Here is a 21,559-nt window from a genome sequence, read left to right as displayed (position 1 = left end):
TTGTCATGTGCGCTTTTGGCGCCCGAAAAGAGTTAGTTCGGAGACGTCTTCGAAGAAGACAGTGAGTTTTTGATGGTTGTCCGTTATCTTGTTGAGAAACCTTTGTAATCGAATATTGCTGTCGCAATAAACTTCTTCAACAAAGAACAAGTTTCCGGACTCGCTATATTGGTGACCCCGACGTGATCTGGGCGATCACCGACCATGAACGAACACGACGCCCCGTTGTTGGATGCTGCGCCTGGCACACCGGAGTTAAGTGTAGTAAGCGTTCACCTTCCGTCGTTTTGGACACATCAACCACAATCTTGGTTTGTCCACACCGAAGCCCAGTTTCATTTAAGAAACATATCGACAGACGCGACGAAGTATTACTACCTCGTCAGCGCTCTATCGCCGGAGACGACCACACGAGTGATGCGGTTCATCGTAAATCCTCCTGCGGAAAGCAAGTACGAGGCCATGAAGGCACTGTTACTACGAACCTTCGGGTTCCATAGGCATGATCGCGCCAAAAAACTTCTGCACCTACCGGATCTCGGAGATCGACGGCCGTTCGTTCTCATGGCCGAGATAATGATGCTAGCCGGTGAACATACGGATTGCCTCATGTTCGAGCAGGCATTCCGAGAGAAGCTTCCCGAAGATGTCCGACTTCTGCTCACGGATGGTTCTTTTAAGGAGCCAGAAGCATATGCAGAAAAAGCTGATGCGCTCATAGCGGCCAAATCGAAGGGAAGTGGTTCGATCAACAAGGTCTCGACATCAGTGACCACGCCACAGCGACATCAAGATGGCGCCGCGTCTCCCGCCAGTCCTCCAAAAGCCCGCCAAAAAGATCCGCACAAGCGCGGCTGGTGCTATTATCATCTACGATGGGGTAGAGAATCCCGCAACTGCCGCTCACCTTGTACTTTCGCGGGAAATGCCTCGGCCGATCGTACATAGGGGCAGTTGCGATTGGCCAGAACCGACGCCTCTACGTCCGAGATCGATTCATGGACACAGAATTTTTAGTGGACACGGGAGCCATTGTCAGTATAGTGCCGCCAACCGACCTTGAGACCAGATCGGGTAAGACAGGTCCTACCCTCATCGCGATTAATGGCAGCCCCATCCGCACGTTCGGTACGCGGAAGATGTCCCTTGTGTTAGGCCTCCGCACGTACGAATGGCCATTCATTATAGCAGACGTCAGACAAGCGATCCTAGGCGCAGATTTTCTCTGGGCCTTTTCACTGGTCCCTGATGTCCGCGGAAACGACCTCCGACCCTCCGCCAGCGAGGAGCCTGTCGCTCCGACAATCGCCTCCCCGCTCAGCCCTACTGTCCAGGCCGTCGTCGCGGCCCCTGACTCGTATGCTGAGGTCCTGGAGGAGTTTCCAGAGCTGCTCATCCAGCGTTTTGACGCCCCTTCGGCCAAGCATGGCGTGGTCCACCACATTCGCACCGAGGGCCCTCCCGTTTTCGCTCGGGCCAGGAGACTACCGCCAGACAAACTGGTGGTGGCGCGGGCGGAATTTAGGAAGATGGAGGAAATGGGCATTGTCCGTCAGTCCGACTGCCCATGGGCCTCGCCGTTGCATATGGTCTCCAAGGCATCTGGGGGGTGGAGACCATGTGGCGATTATTGGCGTCTCAATGCTGTCACCACGGCTGATCGCTACCCCATACCGCACCTGCAGGACTTTTCGTCTGGGCTGGAAGGGGCGGTGGTGTTCTCCAAAATCGATTTGGTGCGAGGATACCACCAGATTCCTGTGCGGCCGGAGGACATACAGAAAACTGCCACGATTACTCCGTTCGGGTTGTTCGAATGGTTGCGCATGCCTTTCGGTTTAAAGAACGCGGCACAGGCTTTCCAGCGACTGATGGACCGTGTGGGTCGGGGTTTACCCTTTGTGTTTATTTATTTAGACGACATCCTGGTCGCCAGCCCCTCAGTGCAGGAACACCAGGTCCACTTGCGGACTGTGTTCCAGCGGCTCCAAGACCACGGGCTCATTATCCAACCCTCCAAGTGTCAATTCGGCCTCCCTTCTCTTGATTTTTTAGGGCACAGAATCACCCCTGCCGGCGCCACCCCTTTGCCCGAGAAGGTGGAGGCTATCCGGGCATTTCCCAGGCCCACCACAGTGAAAGGGCTGCAGGAGTTCGTAGGTATGGTTAACTTCTACCATAGGTTCGTTCCGGCAGCTGCGCGGGTCATGCGCCCGCTCTTCCAGTGCCTTGCGGGAAAACCGGTAGAGTTGATATGGTCCCCGGCCGCAGAGTCGGCTTTTACAGAAGCTAAGGCAGCCTTGGCAGACGCCACCATGTTGGTCCACCCGAGCCCCTCCGCCCCCACGGCCCTGACGGTTGACGCGTCTGACGTGGCGGTGGGTGGGGTTTTGGAGCAGCAGGTCGGTGGCCGTTGGCAGCCCTTGGCGTTTTTCAGCCGGCAACTGAATTCGGCTGAGCTGAAGTATAGCGCATTTGACCGAGAGCTTCTGGCCCTCTATTTAGCTGTTCGTCATTTCAGGTATTTCCTTGAGGGCCGCCTATTTGTGGCCTTTACGGACCATAAACCATTAACATTTGCATTTTTCAAATTGTCTGACCCATGGTCGGACCGCCAGCAGCGGCACCTGACTGCCATCTCCGAATTTACCACCGATGTCCGTCATGTCGCGGGTAAGCTTAATGCCGTTGCTGACGCCCTGTCTAGACCTGCTTGTTCCCCCATTTCGGCGGTGGACTGCGAGGTGGATCCCCAGGAGCTTGCGGAGGCACAGCTTCTGGCGGATACCGCCTCGGCAAACCAGTCCACCACTTCGGGGTTGAAGTTGGCTCAGGTAGCCTGCGGGTCGGAAGGCACAAAAGTCTGGTGTGATGTTTCCCTTCCCCGTCCCAGGCCGGTAGTGCCGCCCTCCCTTCAGCGCCGGGTTTTCGATGCCATTCACGGGCTGGCGCACCCGTCCATCCGCTCCACCTCTGCGTTAGTAGCCGCTCGGTTTGTCTGGCATGGCCTGCGGAAACAGGTAGCTGGTTGGGCACGTTCCTGCGTTCCCTGCCAGACCGCTAAAGTCCAGCGCCATGTCCAGCCCCCCGTACAGGAGTTTGAGGTCCCAGCAGTTCGTTTTTTCCACATTCACGTGGATTTAGTCGGGCCCTTGCCTTCCTCCCGGGGCTACACCCATCTCCTCACGGTGGTGGATAGGTTCACCCGGTGGCCAGAGGCTTTCCCATTGTCCGATATCTCGGCAGCCTCTTGTGCCAGGACTTTGGCCCTCCATTGGGTAGCACGTTTCGGGGTTCCAGCGGTTATTACCACCGACAGGGGGCCGCAGTTCACTTCGTCCCTCTGGACCACGCTAGCCGAGCTGTACGGTTCCCGGTTACAACACACTACAGCATACCACCCCCAGGCAAATGGGCTTGTAGAGAGGTTCCACCGTCAACTCAAGGCGGCCCTCAGTGCGAGGCTTGAAGGCCCGGACTGGGTAGACCAACTCCCCTGGGTCCTTCTGGGCATCCGGACTGCTCCTAAGCAAGATCTCGGTGCTTCGTCCGCGGAGCTAGTGTATGGCTCGCCACTTCGAGTACCCGGGGATTTGCTTCCGGACCCCTCAGACCAGCTGCCTCCAGTCCCATCAGTCTTAGCATCGCTCCGGGCACGGGTGGGTTCCCTGGCTCCAGTTCCGACTTCACGTCATGGGTGTCCCATGGTACATGAACCGCCTTCCCTGAAGGACTGTGAGTTTGTATTTTTGCGAAAGGATTCCCATCGTGCCCCGTTGCAGAGGGTCTATCAAGGGCCGTTCCGGGTTTTGCGTAAGGGGACGGTTACCTTCACCTTAGACGTGGGCGGCAGGAGTGAGCTCGTCTCGGTGTCCAGGCTTAAACCTGCACACTTGGATCCGGACCAACCAGTCCTGGTCGGCCAACCCCCTAGGAGAGGCCGGCCTCCGGCAGTTCCGATCAGTCCAGGACCCCCCGCTCCGGCTGTTCCTCCAAGTCCGGAATCCCCGGCTCCTGTGGTTCAGGCTGCCCCTCTCCTTACTCGTTCTGGTCGCGAAATCCGGCTCCCTGCTAGGTTCCGTACCTCGGGTTCTGGGGGGGGTCATGTAGCGACCATAGAGAATGGTCCTGGTCGTCGAACCCTCAGATTGGCCAGCAAGGTCACGTGTGGGCACGACCGTAGGGATTGGTCCAGAGAGCGACATCGCTGATTGGACAGCGTTGTCATGTGCGCTTTTGGCGCCCGAAAAGAGTTAGTTCGGAGACGTCTTCGAAGAAGACAGTGAGTTTTTGATGGTTGTCCGTTATCTTGTTGTTAAACCTTTGTATTCGAATATTGCTGTCGCAATAAACTTCTTCAACAAAGAACAAGTTTCCGGACTCGCTATACCCTTATAGAGGTGTACAAAATCATGAGAGGAATAGATCGGGTAGACACACAGTCTCTTGCCCCAGAGTAGGGGAATCGAGGACCAGAGGACATAGGCTTAAGGTGAGGGGGGCAGATTTAATAGGAACCTGAGGGGTAACTTTTTCACACAAAGCGTGGTGGGTGTATGAACAAACTGCCAAAGGAGGTAATTGAAGCAGGTACTATCGCAACATTTAAGAACCATTCAGATGATTACATAGATAGGACAGGTTTAGAGGGATATGGGCCAAATGCAGGCAGGTGGGACCAATGTAGATTCGACATGTTGGCCGGTGTGAGTAAGTTAGGGCGAAGAGGCTGCTTCCATGGTGTAAGACTTTATGACTCTAACAGAACAAAGGACTCAAGTATGCAGTGCTATATAAAGTCAATCCACTGCCCTTACATAACGTACCAAATATCTTGAAACATGCTGGTTGAATTCAGAATGATGTGAAGGCAAGTGATAAATTCTTAAATGAAAATTCTTAAATTATATGTTTTTTTTAAAACAAATAGCTGCTGCAAATGTGGCAGCACAAACCACAGTAGCAATAAATAAGGCAGAGTTCCATGTATACTTCACCCAAGTTTCTAATATTAATCGGGCATCTGTAGGCAGCTCAACAGCAGGCAGCTTCCTTATCGATCCTGACTATAACATTTTCCAAAAAACTCTCTTTTAAACTTCTTGAGCAAGATTTGCCCTTCATTAAAAACCACGAGGACTCAAACAAATCATGTTATGTTTTCAAATGCTTTGTTACCATGTCCTCCATTGATGGATTTCAGCATTTTTCCACCTCCATTATCAAGTGAACTGGTCTACAGTTCCCTATGTTATCTTCCCTTCCTTTCTTAAGTAACAAGGTTATATTTGCTGCTTTCCAATCCGCTGGGACCAGTCCAGAATTGAACTTTAGAAGATCAATGGCATTATCTCTGGAACCTTTTAAAAAAAATCCTGGAATATAAACCACCACATCCAGGAAATATGACCGCCTTTGTTTCCATAATGACTTTGTACTTTCTCTTCAGTAATATTAATTAACTGGGCGGCACGGACTTGGAGGGCCGAAAAGGCCTGTTTCCGGCTGTATATATATGATATGATATGATGATACTCTCATCATCGGTCTTCTCCCTCATCGATATTTTGGTTGATCGCTGTTGCTTCCTAGAACTCTCCTGATCCTCCGACTTATTGTTCTTTTAGGCCAACATTATCCTTAACCTTATTCGGCTCAATCTTGTGTATCTTTGATTTTGGCGCAGAAGGATTTCAAAATTCTTGCAAAATGTCTGCTGTGGGAGATACAGCCTGCCTTTTGGAGGTGGCAATTGTAAAATGGAGGTAAATGTGGGGATGATGGCTTGGGGAGGACAAGAGAATTGGGTAGATTATGCTAGCAGTGGATTGGGAGAATTTAGCTGAGGTGGCATTGGTGGTATGAGTGCTTCATGAACTGGCCTTTCAAACTTTTTGCCATTTTAACTTCCCCATTCTGTATAAAAAAATAAATTACTCCTTTTACATTATCACGCAATATCTCATGCTGGGGAGCAGCTAATCACACCAGTGTTTTTTGTGCTTGCTGTCTCTTATCCCTTATCACATTATTGCTAACATCATATCTCCCTTCTACTTTGATCTTGTCCTTTATTGCCATATCTATCCCCTCATTAACGACATAAGACATGGAAATGTTGTATTTTTCCCCCAGTTTGGTGGCTGCAGTGTGTGGTAGATCTTATTAAACCTCCCCCACTGCAGCAGAGACTCTGTACACAATAGATGCAGAAACACTTAGCTTTTGTGGCATAAGTGGAGCAGTCTTGATTTTAGTTAGACTACCTCTTTCTCTGGTACATTGATAACCGCCACCATGTTCATTAAAGAACTAAAATCCGACTTTTGCTGCCTGGACCAATGGAGCCTCGGCGGCGGCGATGGAGTCTCGGTGGCGGGGCCTCGGCAGCGAGGCCTCGTGACTGACGAAGCCTCATGGCAGTGGCGGTGAAGCCTCACGGGTCGACGGTCGGTGAGGGTGCAGGGGGACCACTGTGAGGGGGGGAGGGGGATGAACAATGGAGGACCCGATGTGGGGGGGGGGGGGGGAGATCAAAGGAGGAGCCGGCGGGGGTACTTTGTAACTTTGTCAGCACCGTATGTGCGACTATTTCCACACCTTGAGTATGCAAGCAAAGAATTTCACTGTGGCTTGTCACGTGTGACAATAAATTATAAAGTATCCCATTCCATTCCAATTTGCTTCCTGCCAGTTTATCTTCTTGTGGACATGAAACGTTGTAAGTTTTGCAGCTCTATTATTAGCAACACAGCACCACAGAGAAGCATAATCACCCTTAAACTGCCCATTCACCTTTCTGGTAAAATCTTGCCCTATCGCTGACATTTATTCTGTCTGTTCTTCCCACCGACTTCCCTGCAACTTAAATTATCATTTTATTCTCCTTACCAGTTCTGATGAATGGTTTCTGACCTGAAACACTAAATTGGTTTCACGTTCCAATGGGTGCTGCCAGATCTTCTGATTGTTGCCAGCGTTTCTTGTTTTTCCCTCAGCACATGTGTTTTTTTTCTTGATTTCCATCTCAATGAGGTAAATTTGGTGGAACTCCTTCCTAAACTCTCCTTGTCCAGACTATCATAGGCCATGACCCTTCTCGCCTATAACTCCATAAAGACCTCTCTCCTATCACTCCATGAAGATTTGGGAATATTTAGCACCACTGCAATAGCAACCATCACATCTCTGAACAATAGCACCGCTTCCTACCTGCCACTGATTGGAGGAGTCCAGAACCAGGGACCACAGTCTAAGAATAAAGGGGAGGCCATTTAAAACTGAGGTGAGAAGAAACTTTTTCACCCAGAGAGTTGTGAATTTGTGGAATTCTCTGCCACAGAAGGCAGTGGAGGCAAATTCACTGGATGAATTTAAAAGAGAGTTAGATAGAGCTCTAGGGGCTAGTGGAATCAAGGAATATGAGGAGAAGGCAGGCACAGGTTACTGATTGTAGTTGATCAGCCATGATCACAATGAATGGCGGTGCTGGCTCGAAGGGCCAAATGGCCTCCTCCAGCACCTATTTTCTATGTTTCTATGATACAGCTGCAAGTCAGTGTGGACCCCTTAAATGGGCAGGGGCAAAGTTTTGCTAAGTTGCTCATTCCCCAGGCATGCTTAACAGATGGCATTAATTGTGTCGTTGTGGTCCAATATGACACCCTCATTGAATTGTTGGACAATGCAAGTCACATTAAAAAAACTGCTCACAACTCATGAGAGATATTGTGAGGCAATCCGCATCTGTAACAAACAAGAACAATGTCTGTTGCAGATGCTAACTTTGTGGCTTTGGACAAGACTACATTTGGGCAAGACTGTGTACTTTGATTAAATCCTGGCATTACATATCAGGATAGAAATAAATACACTGGTACTAAAAAATATCTATTCTGCCCTTGTAGCTTTTTTAATCCATTCTGCATTTACGGAGTGGTCAAACCAAATATTTAATTAATTCCGTGGAGTGTCTTGAGATGTTAGTGAGTGATAAAGTGCTTTATAATTGCATCATCTAATCCAGGATAAAGCTTGCCCATTAGGGACAGGATTGAATCTACTGCATTACTCAAAAGATTCTGAACGGAGAGTGATAACAGAATAATTTAAATGGACCATGTGAGGAGCTCTTGCAATACCTTTTCAATAAAAACTGTCAAATAATGAAAGCCAGATAACAGAGCAACCACAATGACATTTATGTACTGCACAAACTAATTTCCTGGAAGCTGGCTCGGAGTTTGTATTTATTAGAGATTAAAGCATGCGTGCAATTTGCATAATTCAACCCTTTGCAACTCTGCTTAAAATAAACTGTAACCTGTGTGGTATGTACTTTCCCTTCATCGCTACAAAACGGCTGTTCATTTTTGTAAAGATTCTTGCCTTTCCGAATGGAGCTTCTTGACAATGTGTACCAGGAAAAGATAAACTGGCGGACGACACAAAGTGCTGGAGTAACTCAGCAGGTCAGGCAGCATCTTTGGAGACCATGGATAGGTGATGTTTTGGGTCGAGACCCTTCTTCACACTGTGTATTATCCAACACCTGCAGTTCCTCATTTCAGATTCTTTAGAATCTGATCTCAGCCTCAGATTCAGTATCAGCTAGACTGACTTAGTTAAATTCAGAATCCCGAATAACTAATTGTTTGTGTATGAACAGCTGAATAATAGGCTTCTGCAAATGTTTCAATCACTGTCACAAACACCAGACGTTGCAGCATGCATGTACATATTTTTGCCTTTGTGGCTTCTCCTAATGAATTGTTTACATTATTCAACTATTTGAAGAAATGCAAATACAATTATTAAAAATTCCAAATATTAAAAATCCAATAATTAAAGCATCCATTTTGTTGGCATAAGAATCAAAACATTTTTAGATGTTATGGCTTGTAAGCCATGCAAAATGCTTCAAAACATAAGGACCATTAATTATTTTGCACTTAATTGGCAAAGTCCGTTTATGATGTATTTCTAATAACATCATGGTGGCAGCTTCAAGAAAATTGCCAGCCAACAATTTTAGGATCAAACAAGGCTCCCAGCTGTTCAGTTTATTTACAGAAATGATCAATCCCAACTTTCCACCTTCTTTCCCGATGCTGCATTTTACACACATGGACGGTCACCATGCTGACAATTTGGAGATTTTTCTAATTCCTTTTCTAGATGCTAGAGTGACAACCTAAGCTGCCGTTCAAAATCTCAATTCATATTCTTGGCATTTCTTAAAGCATCAGGAACTTCCGAGCTTAAACTTTCACCCATATACTGAAGTTTAAATTTGTTGGGGATGTTGTATCCAGTTAAATTTAACCATTAACTCTTCGAAAAACCAATTGTGTAAAATGTTCTTGAGTGATTGAACATTTAGAGTAAAGTACAATATTACATTTTATTGACTTAAATCTGTCAAAAATAATGGCGTTTGAGGTACCCAACAATTTGCTCGGCTAGACATCTCTACAGCTCTTCTGATTCAAGATTTAAATCGTCTTGTTGTTCTTTCTTACCATTACAGAATGTTACCTTCACTACAACATTTCATTGTTTCATCATTATTTCTGTAAAATGTTTCTCAATTGCATGTGTGAATTACAAATGTCTCTATGAGTCAAACGTATAATTAGCGCCAGCTTAACATGACTCTGATGAAGAATCTCTCACCTAATTCAAAGATACTACCAACTGAGTGTTTCTAGCTTTCTCAGTTTATATTTTAGATTTTCAATACCACACATTTTTATTTATTTTCCTTAATTATAAAGGCTTTGGGGGAACTTGGTTCAATAAAGAACATTGAAAGACCATGTGAAATACCCTTCCTTTGACTCAATTCTTATTAAACCTTATTAATTCTTATTAATCCATCTTGCCTCATGACAGCTGAGATTTTTAATGGTTTCATAAAATGTGCAGCAGATAAGGCAATATCTGGAACTGGAAGTTGTTGGAGGTTTAACAGTTTTTAAATGCAGCAGAAGAGAGACGACAAAGAGGGGAACAAACTGAAGCGATTTGTCAAGGAGTGGCAAGCGGGAGTGATAACCAACAACAAAAATGATGAAGGAGCAAAGCCAGGGAAACTGTAGTGGAAAAAAATAGATAGGAGAGGCACCAACAAACCTATTAAAAACACCAATCTGAAAACATGGGAACGTGACAACAATACGACATTATTAAAAACATGTGTCCAGTCCTGAAAACTGCAAAGTGCCAAAAGGAAAGATGGGAGCTGAACCCTCGAGCTTCTGCACAGCTTCATGGAGAATGCTCGATGTGTTGCAGGCCAAAGAGACCAGAGGTAGAGCGGGTCATGGAATTACAATGGAAAGTAACTGATAAGATTGGGGCCATGCCTGCAGACTGAATTGGAATCTGGAGCAAAGCAATCAAAAGACTCATAGTTGATCCTTCCACAAAACCATATGTGCAGACATATGTCCTCCATGTCTCTGTCAATATGATCTATAACACTTTTATACATGCCAGTTTTCTTAAACATTCAGCAGATAGTTTCTACACCATGATACTTTGGGCTGCAGGTGGGGATTGTGAGAACCCTCCAAAATGTGTAAGCTTTAGTGTGCAAGTAGTGGAATATTCAGATGTTGCCTTCATTGAATTTACAACTACATCCCTTCATAGATGGATCCCTCACCCTCATCTCCTGTATGTCCTGAAGTTCTGCTCATGCTTCTCCTGGTCCTCACCTTTTACTCCACAGGTTTCCTCATCCAACACATCATTGTCCGACATTTCTGTCACCTCCAACATGATTCCACCACCAGGAACATCTTCTCATCCCCACCCTTTTCCACCGTCTGCAGACACTGCTCCCTTCACAGCTCTTTGGTTTACTCATCGCTTCCCACTCAGATCACCCCCTCCCGAGGTACTTTCACTGGCAACCACAGGAGATGAAATCTATATACTGAAACACTCGTTTGTTTGTTTGTTTGTTCCTGAACTACAGCCAAAACGGCCATGACAATTTTAGGCCCACTTTACTCACCGTCGTCCCTTTGGTACTAATGGAAGAAGTTTCATTGAAATCGGTGCAATATTTTAAAAGTTATTCACATTTTTAAAGTTTAAATCTATCTCCTAGGGAGAGAGGGGGAGGGAGGGAGGTAGGATGGTGGAGGGAGGGGGAGGAGGGTGGGAGGGGAGGATGGGGAGAGAGGGGAGGGGGGAGTGGGGGGGAGGTAGGATGGTGGAGGGAGGGGGAGGAGGGTGGGAGGAGAGGATGGGGAGAGAGGGGAGCGGGGAGTGGGGGGGAGAGGGGAGGGGGGAGGAGGGAGGAAGGTGGGGGGAAGGGAGGGGGGAGAGGGGAGGGGAGAGGGCGGGGAGCGGGGGGAAGGGAGGGGGAGGGGGAGGAGGGAGGGTGGGAGGAGGGATGGTTGGAGAGGGGAGGGAAGAGTGGGGGGAGAGGGGGGGGAGGGGGGGAGGGGGAGAGGGGAGGGGGGGGGGGGGGAGAGGGGAGGAGAGGGTGCTGCACCAATGCAGGAGAGGTTTGGGCCCAACGGGTCTACTTGGTCTAGTCTGTTTCTAAACCTCCTACTTCATGTCCATCCAGGGACCCCAGCAGTCCTTCTGGGTGAGACAGTGATTCAAGTGCACGTCGTCCAACCTCATCCACTGCCTCTGGTGTTCCCAATGTGGTTTGCTGTACATTGGAGAGACCAAGCACAGACTCAAGAGACCGTTTTGCCGAGGCCTACCGGATCTCCTGGTTGCTCACTATTTTAACTCCTTTTCCCATTCCCACACTGACCTTTCTGTCCCAGGCATATCTCCATTGCCAGAGTGGGGCCTCATTGCAACCTGGAGGAACAGCACAGCATATTCCACTTGGGTAGCTTACAACCCAACGGTATGAACATTAAATACTCCAGTTTTAAGTAACTTCTTAACCCTCCACCTTTCTCCCCTCTCCCCTCTCCCCCCTCCCCCTCCCCTCCCCTCCCCTATGCCCAACCAGCACTTGCTCCTATTTCTCCCCTCTTCCGTTCCACCTACATTCCTTCCTCTAGCTTCACAAATTGCAGCTCTTCAATCCTTTTGACTCACAACTTCTGTCTTTTGACCTCTGGCCTTTGTCCAACCATGTGCCTGTGACTCTCCTCTCGTCTGTTACTCGCCAAGCGTTGTCCTGCTCCTCCTCTCTTCCAGCTTTCTTTTCCCCAACAATCAGTTCAACTGAAACATTTCCGATCCATGTTCTCCACAGATGCTGTCTGGCCCGCTGATTTACTTCAGCACTTTGTCATTATTTTTGTAAACCTGCACCTGCACTTCCTTGTTTCTACACTCTCCTTTCATCAGCACTTGCTGGGTAATGATCAGCCAGAGAAACCAGACCCAAAATTTCCTTGTCCAATGCTAGTGATTAATACCAAACAATCTCACTAATTCTTGATGATATACATCAACCCCTGAGTCAGGAGTCAATTCTGTAGCTGTTCCAGGCGCAATGCTGCATGTAATCACAAAATAAGGTCAATTAAGTAACATAAGCAGCCCTTTTACTCATTCATGTGCCCGGGCGTTAAAAAGGCAATTAGTTTTCTGCATGCAAATTACAATTAATATTTATAAATTAAATTATGTTCAGAACACAATCTAAAGAAATTATGGCAATTATGAAATACAATTATATTGGCTGTATATAAATGGAATTGCTTCAACTGCAAATACTGGTTCTTCAATTTATATAGTGCCTCTAACATAGAGAAAAGCCCTCAGTCCACAGAATTCACAGGGCATTGTCAAACATAAACGTGCTGCCAAGGGACATTGAAAGATCATCAAAAGATATTCCGAGGAAGAGTCCTGATCTTAAACCTCACTTGTCCATTCTCTCCATAGATGCTCACTGAGTACCTCCAGCACTGTGTGTTTTGATCAAGATTCAAGTATCTCCAATTTCTTTTGTCTCGGCGATGCCCTGAAAATTGGCCGATCTTGTCCTTGACCAAGGTGACTAACTGAGCTAATGCTACTTGGAACATATCCCTCCAAATTTTCCCTCTCCATGTACCCATTTAAGTGTCTTTCAAATGTTGTCCCTACTTCTACCATTTTCTCTCGCAGCTCATTTCAGATACACACCACCCTCTGCATGAAAAGGTCTCCCTTCAGGTCCTTTTAAAATCTTTCCCCTCTCATCTTAAACCTATGCTTTCTAGTTTTACACTCCCCTAACTGGCACGGTGATGCAGCAGTAGAGTTGCTGCCTTACAGCGCCAGAGACCCGCCTTCATCCTGACTGCGACCGCTTGTCTGTACGAAGTTTGTACGGTCTCCCCGTGACCTGAGTGGGTTTTCTCCGGGATATCCTGTTTCCTCGCACACTCCAAAGACGAAGAGGTTTGTAGGCTAATTGGCATGATATAAGTGTAAATTGTCCCGAGTGTGTGTAGGATAGTGTAAGTGTGCGGGGATCGCTGGTTTGTGCTGACTAGATGGGCTGAAGGGCCTGTATATCTAAACTAAACCAAACCTGGGGGGGAAACTGTGGCATACACCTTATCTATGTCCTTCATGATGTTATAAGCTTCCATAAAATAACTCTTCAGGCTCCTGTGCTCCAGGGATAAAAGACCCAGCCTATCCAACCCCTCATCATAACTCAAACCTCCCTAACCCAGTAACATCCTCATAAACCTTCCAGTTTAATGGTAACGTTCCTATATCAGTGCAACTAGAACGGAACACAATATTGCAAATGTGGCCATGACATTGCCTTGTAAATATGTAGTATGACATCTCAGCCCCTGTACTCAATACCCTGACCAATGAAGGGAAGCGTGACAAACGCCTTCTTTACCATCTTGCCTACCTGTGTTCCACTTTCATAGAACTACATACCTGCAACCCCGAGGCTTCCCCATTCTACAACATTCCCCAGGGCCCTACCACTTAACGCGCAGGTCCTGTCCTGGTTTGTCTTACCAAAATGCAACACATCACATCTCTGAATTAAACTTAATCTGCCATTCCTCGGCCCATTGGCTCAGTTGATCAAGATCTCATTATATTTGTAAATAACCTTCTTCACTGCCCACTGTGCCACCAATTATCACACGCTAGTCATCACACGCTCTGCCACCTACATTCACATTCAAATCAATAACACAAATAACAAACAACTGTGGACCTAGGACCAATCTCTGTAACACACCAATTGCGGTGGACCTCCAGTCTGAAAAGTACCACTCTAGCTCCATCCTCTATCACCAAAATTCTCACCAATATTGTATGCAACTGGCTAGCTTGCCATAGATCCCATGTGATCTAACCCTCTAAACCAGCCTACCAAGTAGTACCCTGTCAAAGGCCTCGCAAGTGTCCAGGTACACCACATTTACTCTCATGCCTTTGTTAATCTTCTTGGTCATTTCCTTATAATAACACAAATCCCAATTGATGAGACACAATTTCTCACTCGTAAAGCCATGCTGACTATCCCTGCTCGGTCCCAGCCTTGACAAATACATGTAGATCCTCTCTCTCAGAACCTTTTCCAAAGGCTTACCCAGCAGTGATATTAGGCTCACTCTATAGTTCCCAGACATACAGACTTTTCAAAATGGAGTTACAACATTAGTCGTCTTCCAGTCAGGAAGGCATCACTGTTAATTACAGACAGAGGAATTATTTAACATCTTGCGTATCTCCTGTGGCTCCACACAAAGATGACCTCATTAATCTAAGGTCTATTAAGGACCCTATTCTCTCTTCAGTTACTCTTTTGCCCTGAGTATACTTGTAGAATCTCTTTGGATTATCTTTTATCCTATTTGCCAAATTCACGTCATGTTCCCTTTTTTTGCCGTCCTGATTCCCTTTTAAGAATAGAGATGCACATATAATTCAGAAGGACACAAATGATAACAAGGTTTGTAGAAATAGGGAAGAATTAGATCTCAAAAGGGAGTTGAAAATCAGGATGAGGAACTTAAAATTGAAGTGTTGCTTTACAAGAACGTGATTGGTAAACAGGACTTGGTCTGTGCTTGGGTTAGGGCAGCAACATTTTGGATGATCTCAAGCTTACAAAGAATACGGTGCCATATACGGTGCATGGTGGTGCAGCTGTAGAGTTGCTGCTCTAGAGCTACAGAAACCCTGGTTCGATCCTGACTATGGGTGCTTGTCTGTACAGAGTTTGTATGTTCTCCCCGTGACCTGCGTGGGTTTACTCTGGTTTCCTCCCACACTCCAAAGACGTACAGGTTTGAAGGTTAATTGGCTTAGTATAATGGTAAATTGTGTCCCTAGTGTGTGTAGGATACTGTTAATGTGTGGGGATCGCCTGTTTCTGCACTCTATCATCTAAACTAAACTAAACATGGGATGCTAGTCAGGACTACATTCAATTGTGAGGCTCAGAGACAGTGAAAGTGTGGATAGGAATTATGGAGATGGACATGAGCAGTCTTAGCAATAGCACAAAGCCGAGCGTGGGAAAAATATGTCACCAAGTTTATGCTCCAGTTCGGCTTGAGTTGACAGGGAGAGATGGTTGACTGTTAGCTTTGTGATGGTGACTGAACATGGTTGCCTCAGTTTTTCCAAAGTGAACACAATTCATTTACACTCATGTGCACACAACTGTCGAGACCCCCTCTAATTCAATACACCATCATCACCCACTCTCGTAACCAAACTCAATCACAGATCATCACTCACTCATATTGCACGCTGAAGTCCTTCATAGTCTATTCAATGTTGATAACAAACTAACATATTTTCAAACACTGAAAGTTATTGCTGATTCTCAACCATTCTCCAATCAATTTTTTTTCTATTGCTTTGCCAAAGGAAACCAATATCATTATATTACAGGAAATTAAAATAACTTCACAACAGATTAAATTGTTTATAGTTTAAATAAATTATGTCAAAATGTGTACATGTATTTTTAATAAGTGGGCATAATCTATATATTAAGGATTACTGTGATATGGATCCATAATTATGATATGTTCATCCATAACTCTTCCATTTCTCAAAATAGGAAACCATACTGCTTTTATATTTTTCCAAAGTTGCTGTTAAGCATATTCTGACCAGCTTTTGTTAAAAAAAAACTTCTAACAATTGACAGGTATGCAAGGGTGTAGTTTTCTGCATCGTTAATGCAGTATTGGAAATGCAAATCCGTTTATTGTTGCAGATGTTGTTCGATGATCATTCATTATGAGGATGTCGACCTCGTAAATTCAATTGCAGCATTGATGTTTATTCTAAAAGTTTAATACTGCCGGGTTTATGCAAACAAACTTTCTACTGCTAAACAGTTGCGATGAGGGTAATATTGTGATGAACAAAAAGAACATTTTAAAAATTGGAATTTGAGATTTAGTAATGGAATGTTTGTTCCCTACAGATAATTGCTTGTATTGCTCAAGTGAGAATCCTGTAAAGGATGTTTCCACACCACAAACAGCATTTTTATTAGGTTTGATATTGGGAAATGCAGTACGGAATAACACCTCAGATAGACACAAAATGTTGGAGTAATTTCTGGACTGAAGAAATAGGTGACGTTTCGGGTCGAGACCCTTCTTCAGACTCAAAAGGTCACCCATTCCTATTCAGAGATGCTGCCTGTCCCGCTGAGTTACTCCAGCATTTTGTTTCTATCTTCGGTGTAAACCAACATCTGTATTTCCTTCCTACACAGAATAACACCTCAATCTTGTTCATCTCGGCTTTACATATTTGTGGTAATTATTCATTTATTATTTTTTGGGGATATGTTTTAATCACAGTGCTTTTGCAAAATAATCTTTGCGTTCATGATGCCTGCCTTGGTTCAGTGGCACTTTATTCATGGTGTGTCAGATAGTTGATGATTCACTAAGGTTTACTGCAACATTCAGTGAGATATTTAGCACACCGCTGAGAGTTGATGCAGTAGTGTGCACTGATTGAGGAGCAATCGTCTTGAAAAACATTTTTTTTAAAAATCTCATTTTATACTTTCCTCATGTGGATATAAAAGATTCAATACCACATTTCAAAGACAGAATTTTTAGAATTCTTCATATTATTTGTGTCAAATATTTGTCCCTTTGCCTCCGGAAATACTTTTTTTGGGAGCTATTTGCTTTGTTGATCTTGTGGGATGTATGTGTTTTGTGCCATGCATCCCTATAGGACAATGACAATACTGTAAGAAGTATCTAATAGTTGTGAAGGGCTTTGAGGTGCAATAAAATTCTGTGAAGCACTATATAAATATATGCCTTCTCCTATCCATTCAATCGTCTGTTTTGGTATTGTGAATGTTCAGTTCAGTTGAGTTTATTGTCACATGTGAAAAGCTCTTGGTACTGTGAAAAGCTTTTTGTTGAGTGCCAACCAGTCAGCAGACAGACAATACATGATTACAATCATTCCATTTACAGGGTATAGATACATGATCAGGGAATAACGTTTAGTGCAAGGTAAAGCCAGCGAAGTCCGGTCAAGGATAGTCCAAGGGATATCAGGTAGTTCAGCACTGCTCTCTGGTTGTGGTAGGAAGATTGAAACAGATCTCAGAATGGATTGATAGAGCTCATGGATGCTGTTTAACATTGCACAACTAAGGTTTGATTTCAACTGATTTGAATCCCATTAATAACGTGAAAAGGAAATCATAGTTGAATAAGTTTTTTTTAAATTAGAAAATAGTAGACTGTCTTACTCAGTGGATCAAGAGAGCTGTAATTTTGTTGTAAAGGACTGAATTGAGAAATGTTTTTGTTTTCCTTGCCATAAACATGGTTCCCAACAGTTGAGCAAATTGCCACACTGACATTGAGCAGTCAGACATCTTTAGAGGACAGGCCAGCACAATCCTTCCTCGGTAACTGAGTTGCAGAAAGCAGAGATTCAAATATATACTCAACTATATTATGGAAATTTAATTCAACTATATTATGGAACTTATATTCAACTATAATATGGAAATTTAAAAAAGTTCACAACACATTAACCTGTTTATAGTTTAATAATATTCAAATAAATTATGTCCAAATGTATACATGTATTTTTAATAAGTGGGCATAATCTATATATTAAGGATTACTGTGATATGGATCCATAATTATGAGATGTTCATCTATCACTCCTTCATTACTCAAAATAGGAAACACAGTAGGGCTTTCATATTTTTCCAGAGTTGCTGTTAAGCATATTCAGATCTGCTGTTGTTAAAAATAAACTTCTACTAATTGACAGGAATGCAAGGGAGAAGCTTTCTGCATCATTAACGCAATATTGAAAATGCAAATCCCTTTATTGTTGCAGAGAAATACATTGTATTTTTCCCAACCCCTTCAATGACAGATCGCATCTATTTCAGTAACCACAGTCTTTTTTTATATAATATATTTACACAAAAGCACTTTACCACTCACACAATACATTAAAATTACTTTGGATATACAAAAACACCACTGTTTCCAAATGTATTAGTACTTGCAATACTGCCCTGTCCCGTAGAAGTCAGACACAGGACATTCTACTGTATTATTAATAAGAAGAGTTTCCCACCCCAGCCAAGTTCTTGCTTAAATATATAGTATAAGAAAATAACTGCAGATGCTGGTACAAATCGAAGGTATTTATTCACAAAATGCTGGAGTAACTCAGCAGGTCAGGCAGCATCTCGGGAGAGAAGGAATGGGTGACGTTTCGGGTCGAGACCCTTCAGTCTGAAGAAGGGTCTCGACCCGAAACGTCACCCATTCCTTCTCTCCCGAGATGCTGCCTGACCTGCTGAGTTACACCAGCATTTTGTGAATAAATACCTTCTTGCTTAAATATACTTGTGTGCTATTTAAATATCAAATAATGATAATAATAATAATAATAATAATAATACATTTTATTTATATAGCGCTTTTCATATACTCAAAGATGCTTTACAGAGATTTTGAGAACATAGGGAAATGAATAAATGAATAAATAGATAAATAAGTAAATAAATAAATGAACAGAGAAAGGAGACAGAAGGTGAGGTGACCTTCAGTGGTTGAAGGCAGTACTGAACAGGTGAGACTTCAGCGATGTTTTGAATGTGGTGAGTGTGGGGGAGTCTCTAACGGTTTGGGGTAGTGAGTTCCATAGGGTGGGAGCAGCGATGGAGAAAGCCCTGTCCCCCCAGGATCTGAGTTTAGTCCGGATGTGGGGGGATAGGAGATTGGCAGCGGCAGAGCGGAAGGTGCAGGTGGGAGTGTGCCTGTGGAGGAGGTCGGTCAGGTAGGATGGGGCCAGGTTATGGAGGGCTTTGTAGGTTATGAGGAGGATTTTGTACTGGATTCTCTGGGGGATGGGGAGCCAGTGGAGTTTATAAAGGACGGGGGTGATATGGTCACGGATCGAGGTGTGTGTGAGTAGACGGGCAGCGGAGTTTTGAATGTATTGAAGTTTATTGATGATTTTTGAGGGTGCGCCATAGAGGAGGCTGTTGCAGTAGTCCAGACGGGAGTCGGAGTACAGGAAGAAGATGGAGAAACACATGTCCTGGTGTCGAGACAACTTTTCTCTCAATGTTAGCAAGACAAAGGAGATAGTGATCAACTTCCGGACACATACCCCAATTTGCATTGATAGCGCTGAAGTAGAGATGGTTAAAAACTTCAAATTCCTCTGAGTTAATATCACCAACAACTTCTCCTGGACCACCCATATTGATGCAATGACCAAGAAGCACATCAATGCCTATATTTCCTTAGAAGGCTTAGGAAATTCGGCATGTCCCTAACAACCATCACCAACTTCTACAGATGCATCGTAGAAAGCATTGTATCGGGATGCATCACAGCTTGGTTTGGGAACAGCTCCTTCCAAGACAGCCAGAAATTGCAGCGAATTGTAGACGCAGCTCAGACCAACACAAACCAACCTCAACCTCAACCTCCATTGACTCCATTTATACCTCACGCTGCCACGGCAAAGCCAGCAGCATAACCAAGGATGAGTCGATTCCTGGTCACTCCCTCGACACCACTCTCCCATCGAGCAAAAGGTATCGAAGTGTGAAAACACACAGCTCCAGATTCAGGGACAGTTTCTTCTCAGCTGTTATCAGGCAACTGAACCATCCTGTAGCAACTAGAGAACAGTCCCAAACTACTATCAACCTCATTGGTGACCCTCAGTCTATCTTTCATTGGACTTTACTGGCTTTAATTTGCACTAAATATTATTCCCTTATCATGTATCTGTACTCTGTGAATGGCTCAATTGTATCATGCATTGTCTTTCTGCTGACTGGTTAGCACACAGCAAAAGCTTTTCACTGTACCTTAGTACATGTGACAATAAATGAAAACAGACCTGAATATAAACATTTCCGTGAACCAGTAAAATTTAGGAGCATTTTACACATTCAATAAGAGTATTTACTTCAAAATTATTTGCAATAGTTACAATAATTTTGTATTCTTTGCTTAATATATTTGAAAGCAGGTTTAGTACCAAAATGATTTTTACTCTGCAGCATAACTTGTGGATTACAGTGACATGCCTCGTACAAATTTCAAAAAGATTATGTTCAAAATCAGTTAAATAGTTCTAATCTGCTCGATGACTGTGCACCTCTGTCACAATTATTGGAGCTTCCTCAAAGGCCCACAATTAACAGGAACTTGCAATGGGCACTTAATTGATTTGGAACAATGAATCAGTTTTATGGGCAGAATTAGCTTGCAAGAAATGGTGTGCACTTAAATTAGCTTGAACTTCCCTGACCTTTGGCACCAATTTTTCCAATATCAAGGAATTGTGCTGGTAAAGGTCAATTGAAAAAAAAAACTCAAATTTTTACAATAAACAAGGTAAATAACATAATAAAAGACCTACCTCAAGGACATGTTCAGCTTGCTGTTCTCGGTCCAGTTTCCTTGTTGTGGTCATGATCAAACCTGTAATGGATAATTAAGAATAATGTTAAATTAACAGCTATTTGACAGAGTCATTATCAAAGAATAAAACTACACCATTAAGGCAAACCTAAGGGTTAAAATAAACTCGCTCGGCCCAATTGAAACAAGTAGATAATTTATACAATGGAGTGCTTTGCCTCACTTATTTTCCAATTGTGTCCACACTTGAAACGTACATCATTGACTGGGAAAGTGCTTTTGGACATTTTAAAGTCATTAAAGTAGATATGTAAACACATTCATTTATTTCAACTTGTTTTCCTATTGGAAATTCACTGCCCATTGTTTTAACTGGTTGCTGCAGTTAACTATGGACACATTCTTGCTGGAAACAGACCAGAACCTCATGAATAAATCCAAATGTTGGCCAATATAAAAAGAAATTTCAGGGCCGCCGAATGATGGCTGCCTCGCCAATGGTCTGTCTCATCTTTTTCCTTCATTGTGTTTTTAGTTTGTTGTAAAATGTATGTTTTAGTTTATATTTAGTTTTGTGTTATGGGGGGGGGGGGGACGGGGGGACGGGGGGGGGACGGACGGGGGGACGGGGGGACGGGGGGGGGGGGACGACAACGACTTTTTAAATCTCTTTCCTCGATGAA

General features: G+C 44.4%; 1 protein-coding gene across 8 annotated transcripts in view; it reads right to left on the bottom strand.

Annotated features, from left to right (window-relative positions):
* The window catches only part of LOC144595325 (protocadherin Fat 3-like), a 588,884-nt gene that overhangs the window by 170,025 nt on the left and 397,300 nt on the right, over nucleotides 1–21,559 (bottom strand). For all 8 annotated transcript variants that reach the window (XM_078402696.1, XM_078402698.1, XM_078402695.1 and 5 more), the window contains one exon: nucleotides 20,875–20,936. In XM_078402696.1, coding sequence (XP_078258822.1) covers nucleotides 20,875–20,936 — 62 coding nt within the window. The remainder of the gene's footprint in view (nucleotides 1–20,874; nucleotides 20,937–21,559) is intronic.

The sequence above is a fragment of the Rhinoraja longicauda genome, chromosome 7 (genome assembly GCF_053455715.1).
Source record: "Rhinoraja longicauda isolate Sanriku21f chromosome 7, sRhiLon1.1, whole genome shotgun sequence".
Lineage (NCBI taxonomy): Eukaryota > Metazoa > Chordata > Chondrichthyes > Rajiformes > Arhynchobatidae > Rhinoraja > Rhinoraja longicauda.
The sequence above is the reverse complement of the archived record's forward strand: the minus strand, read 5'-3'. Positions and strand labels throughout refer to the sequence as shown.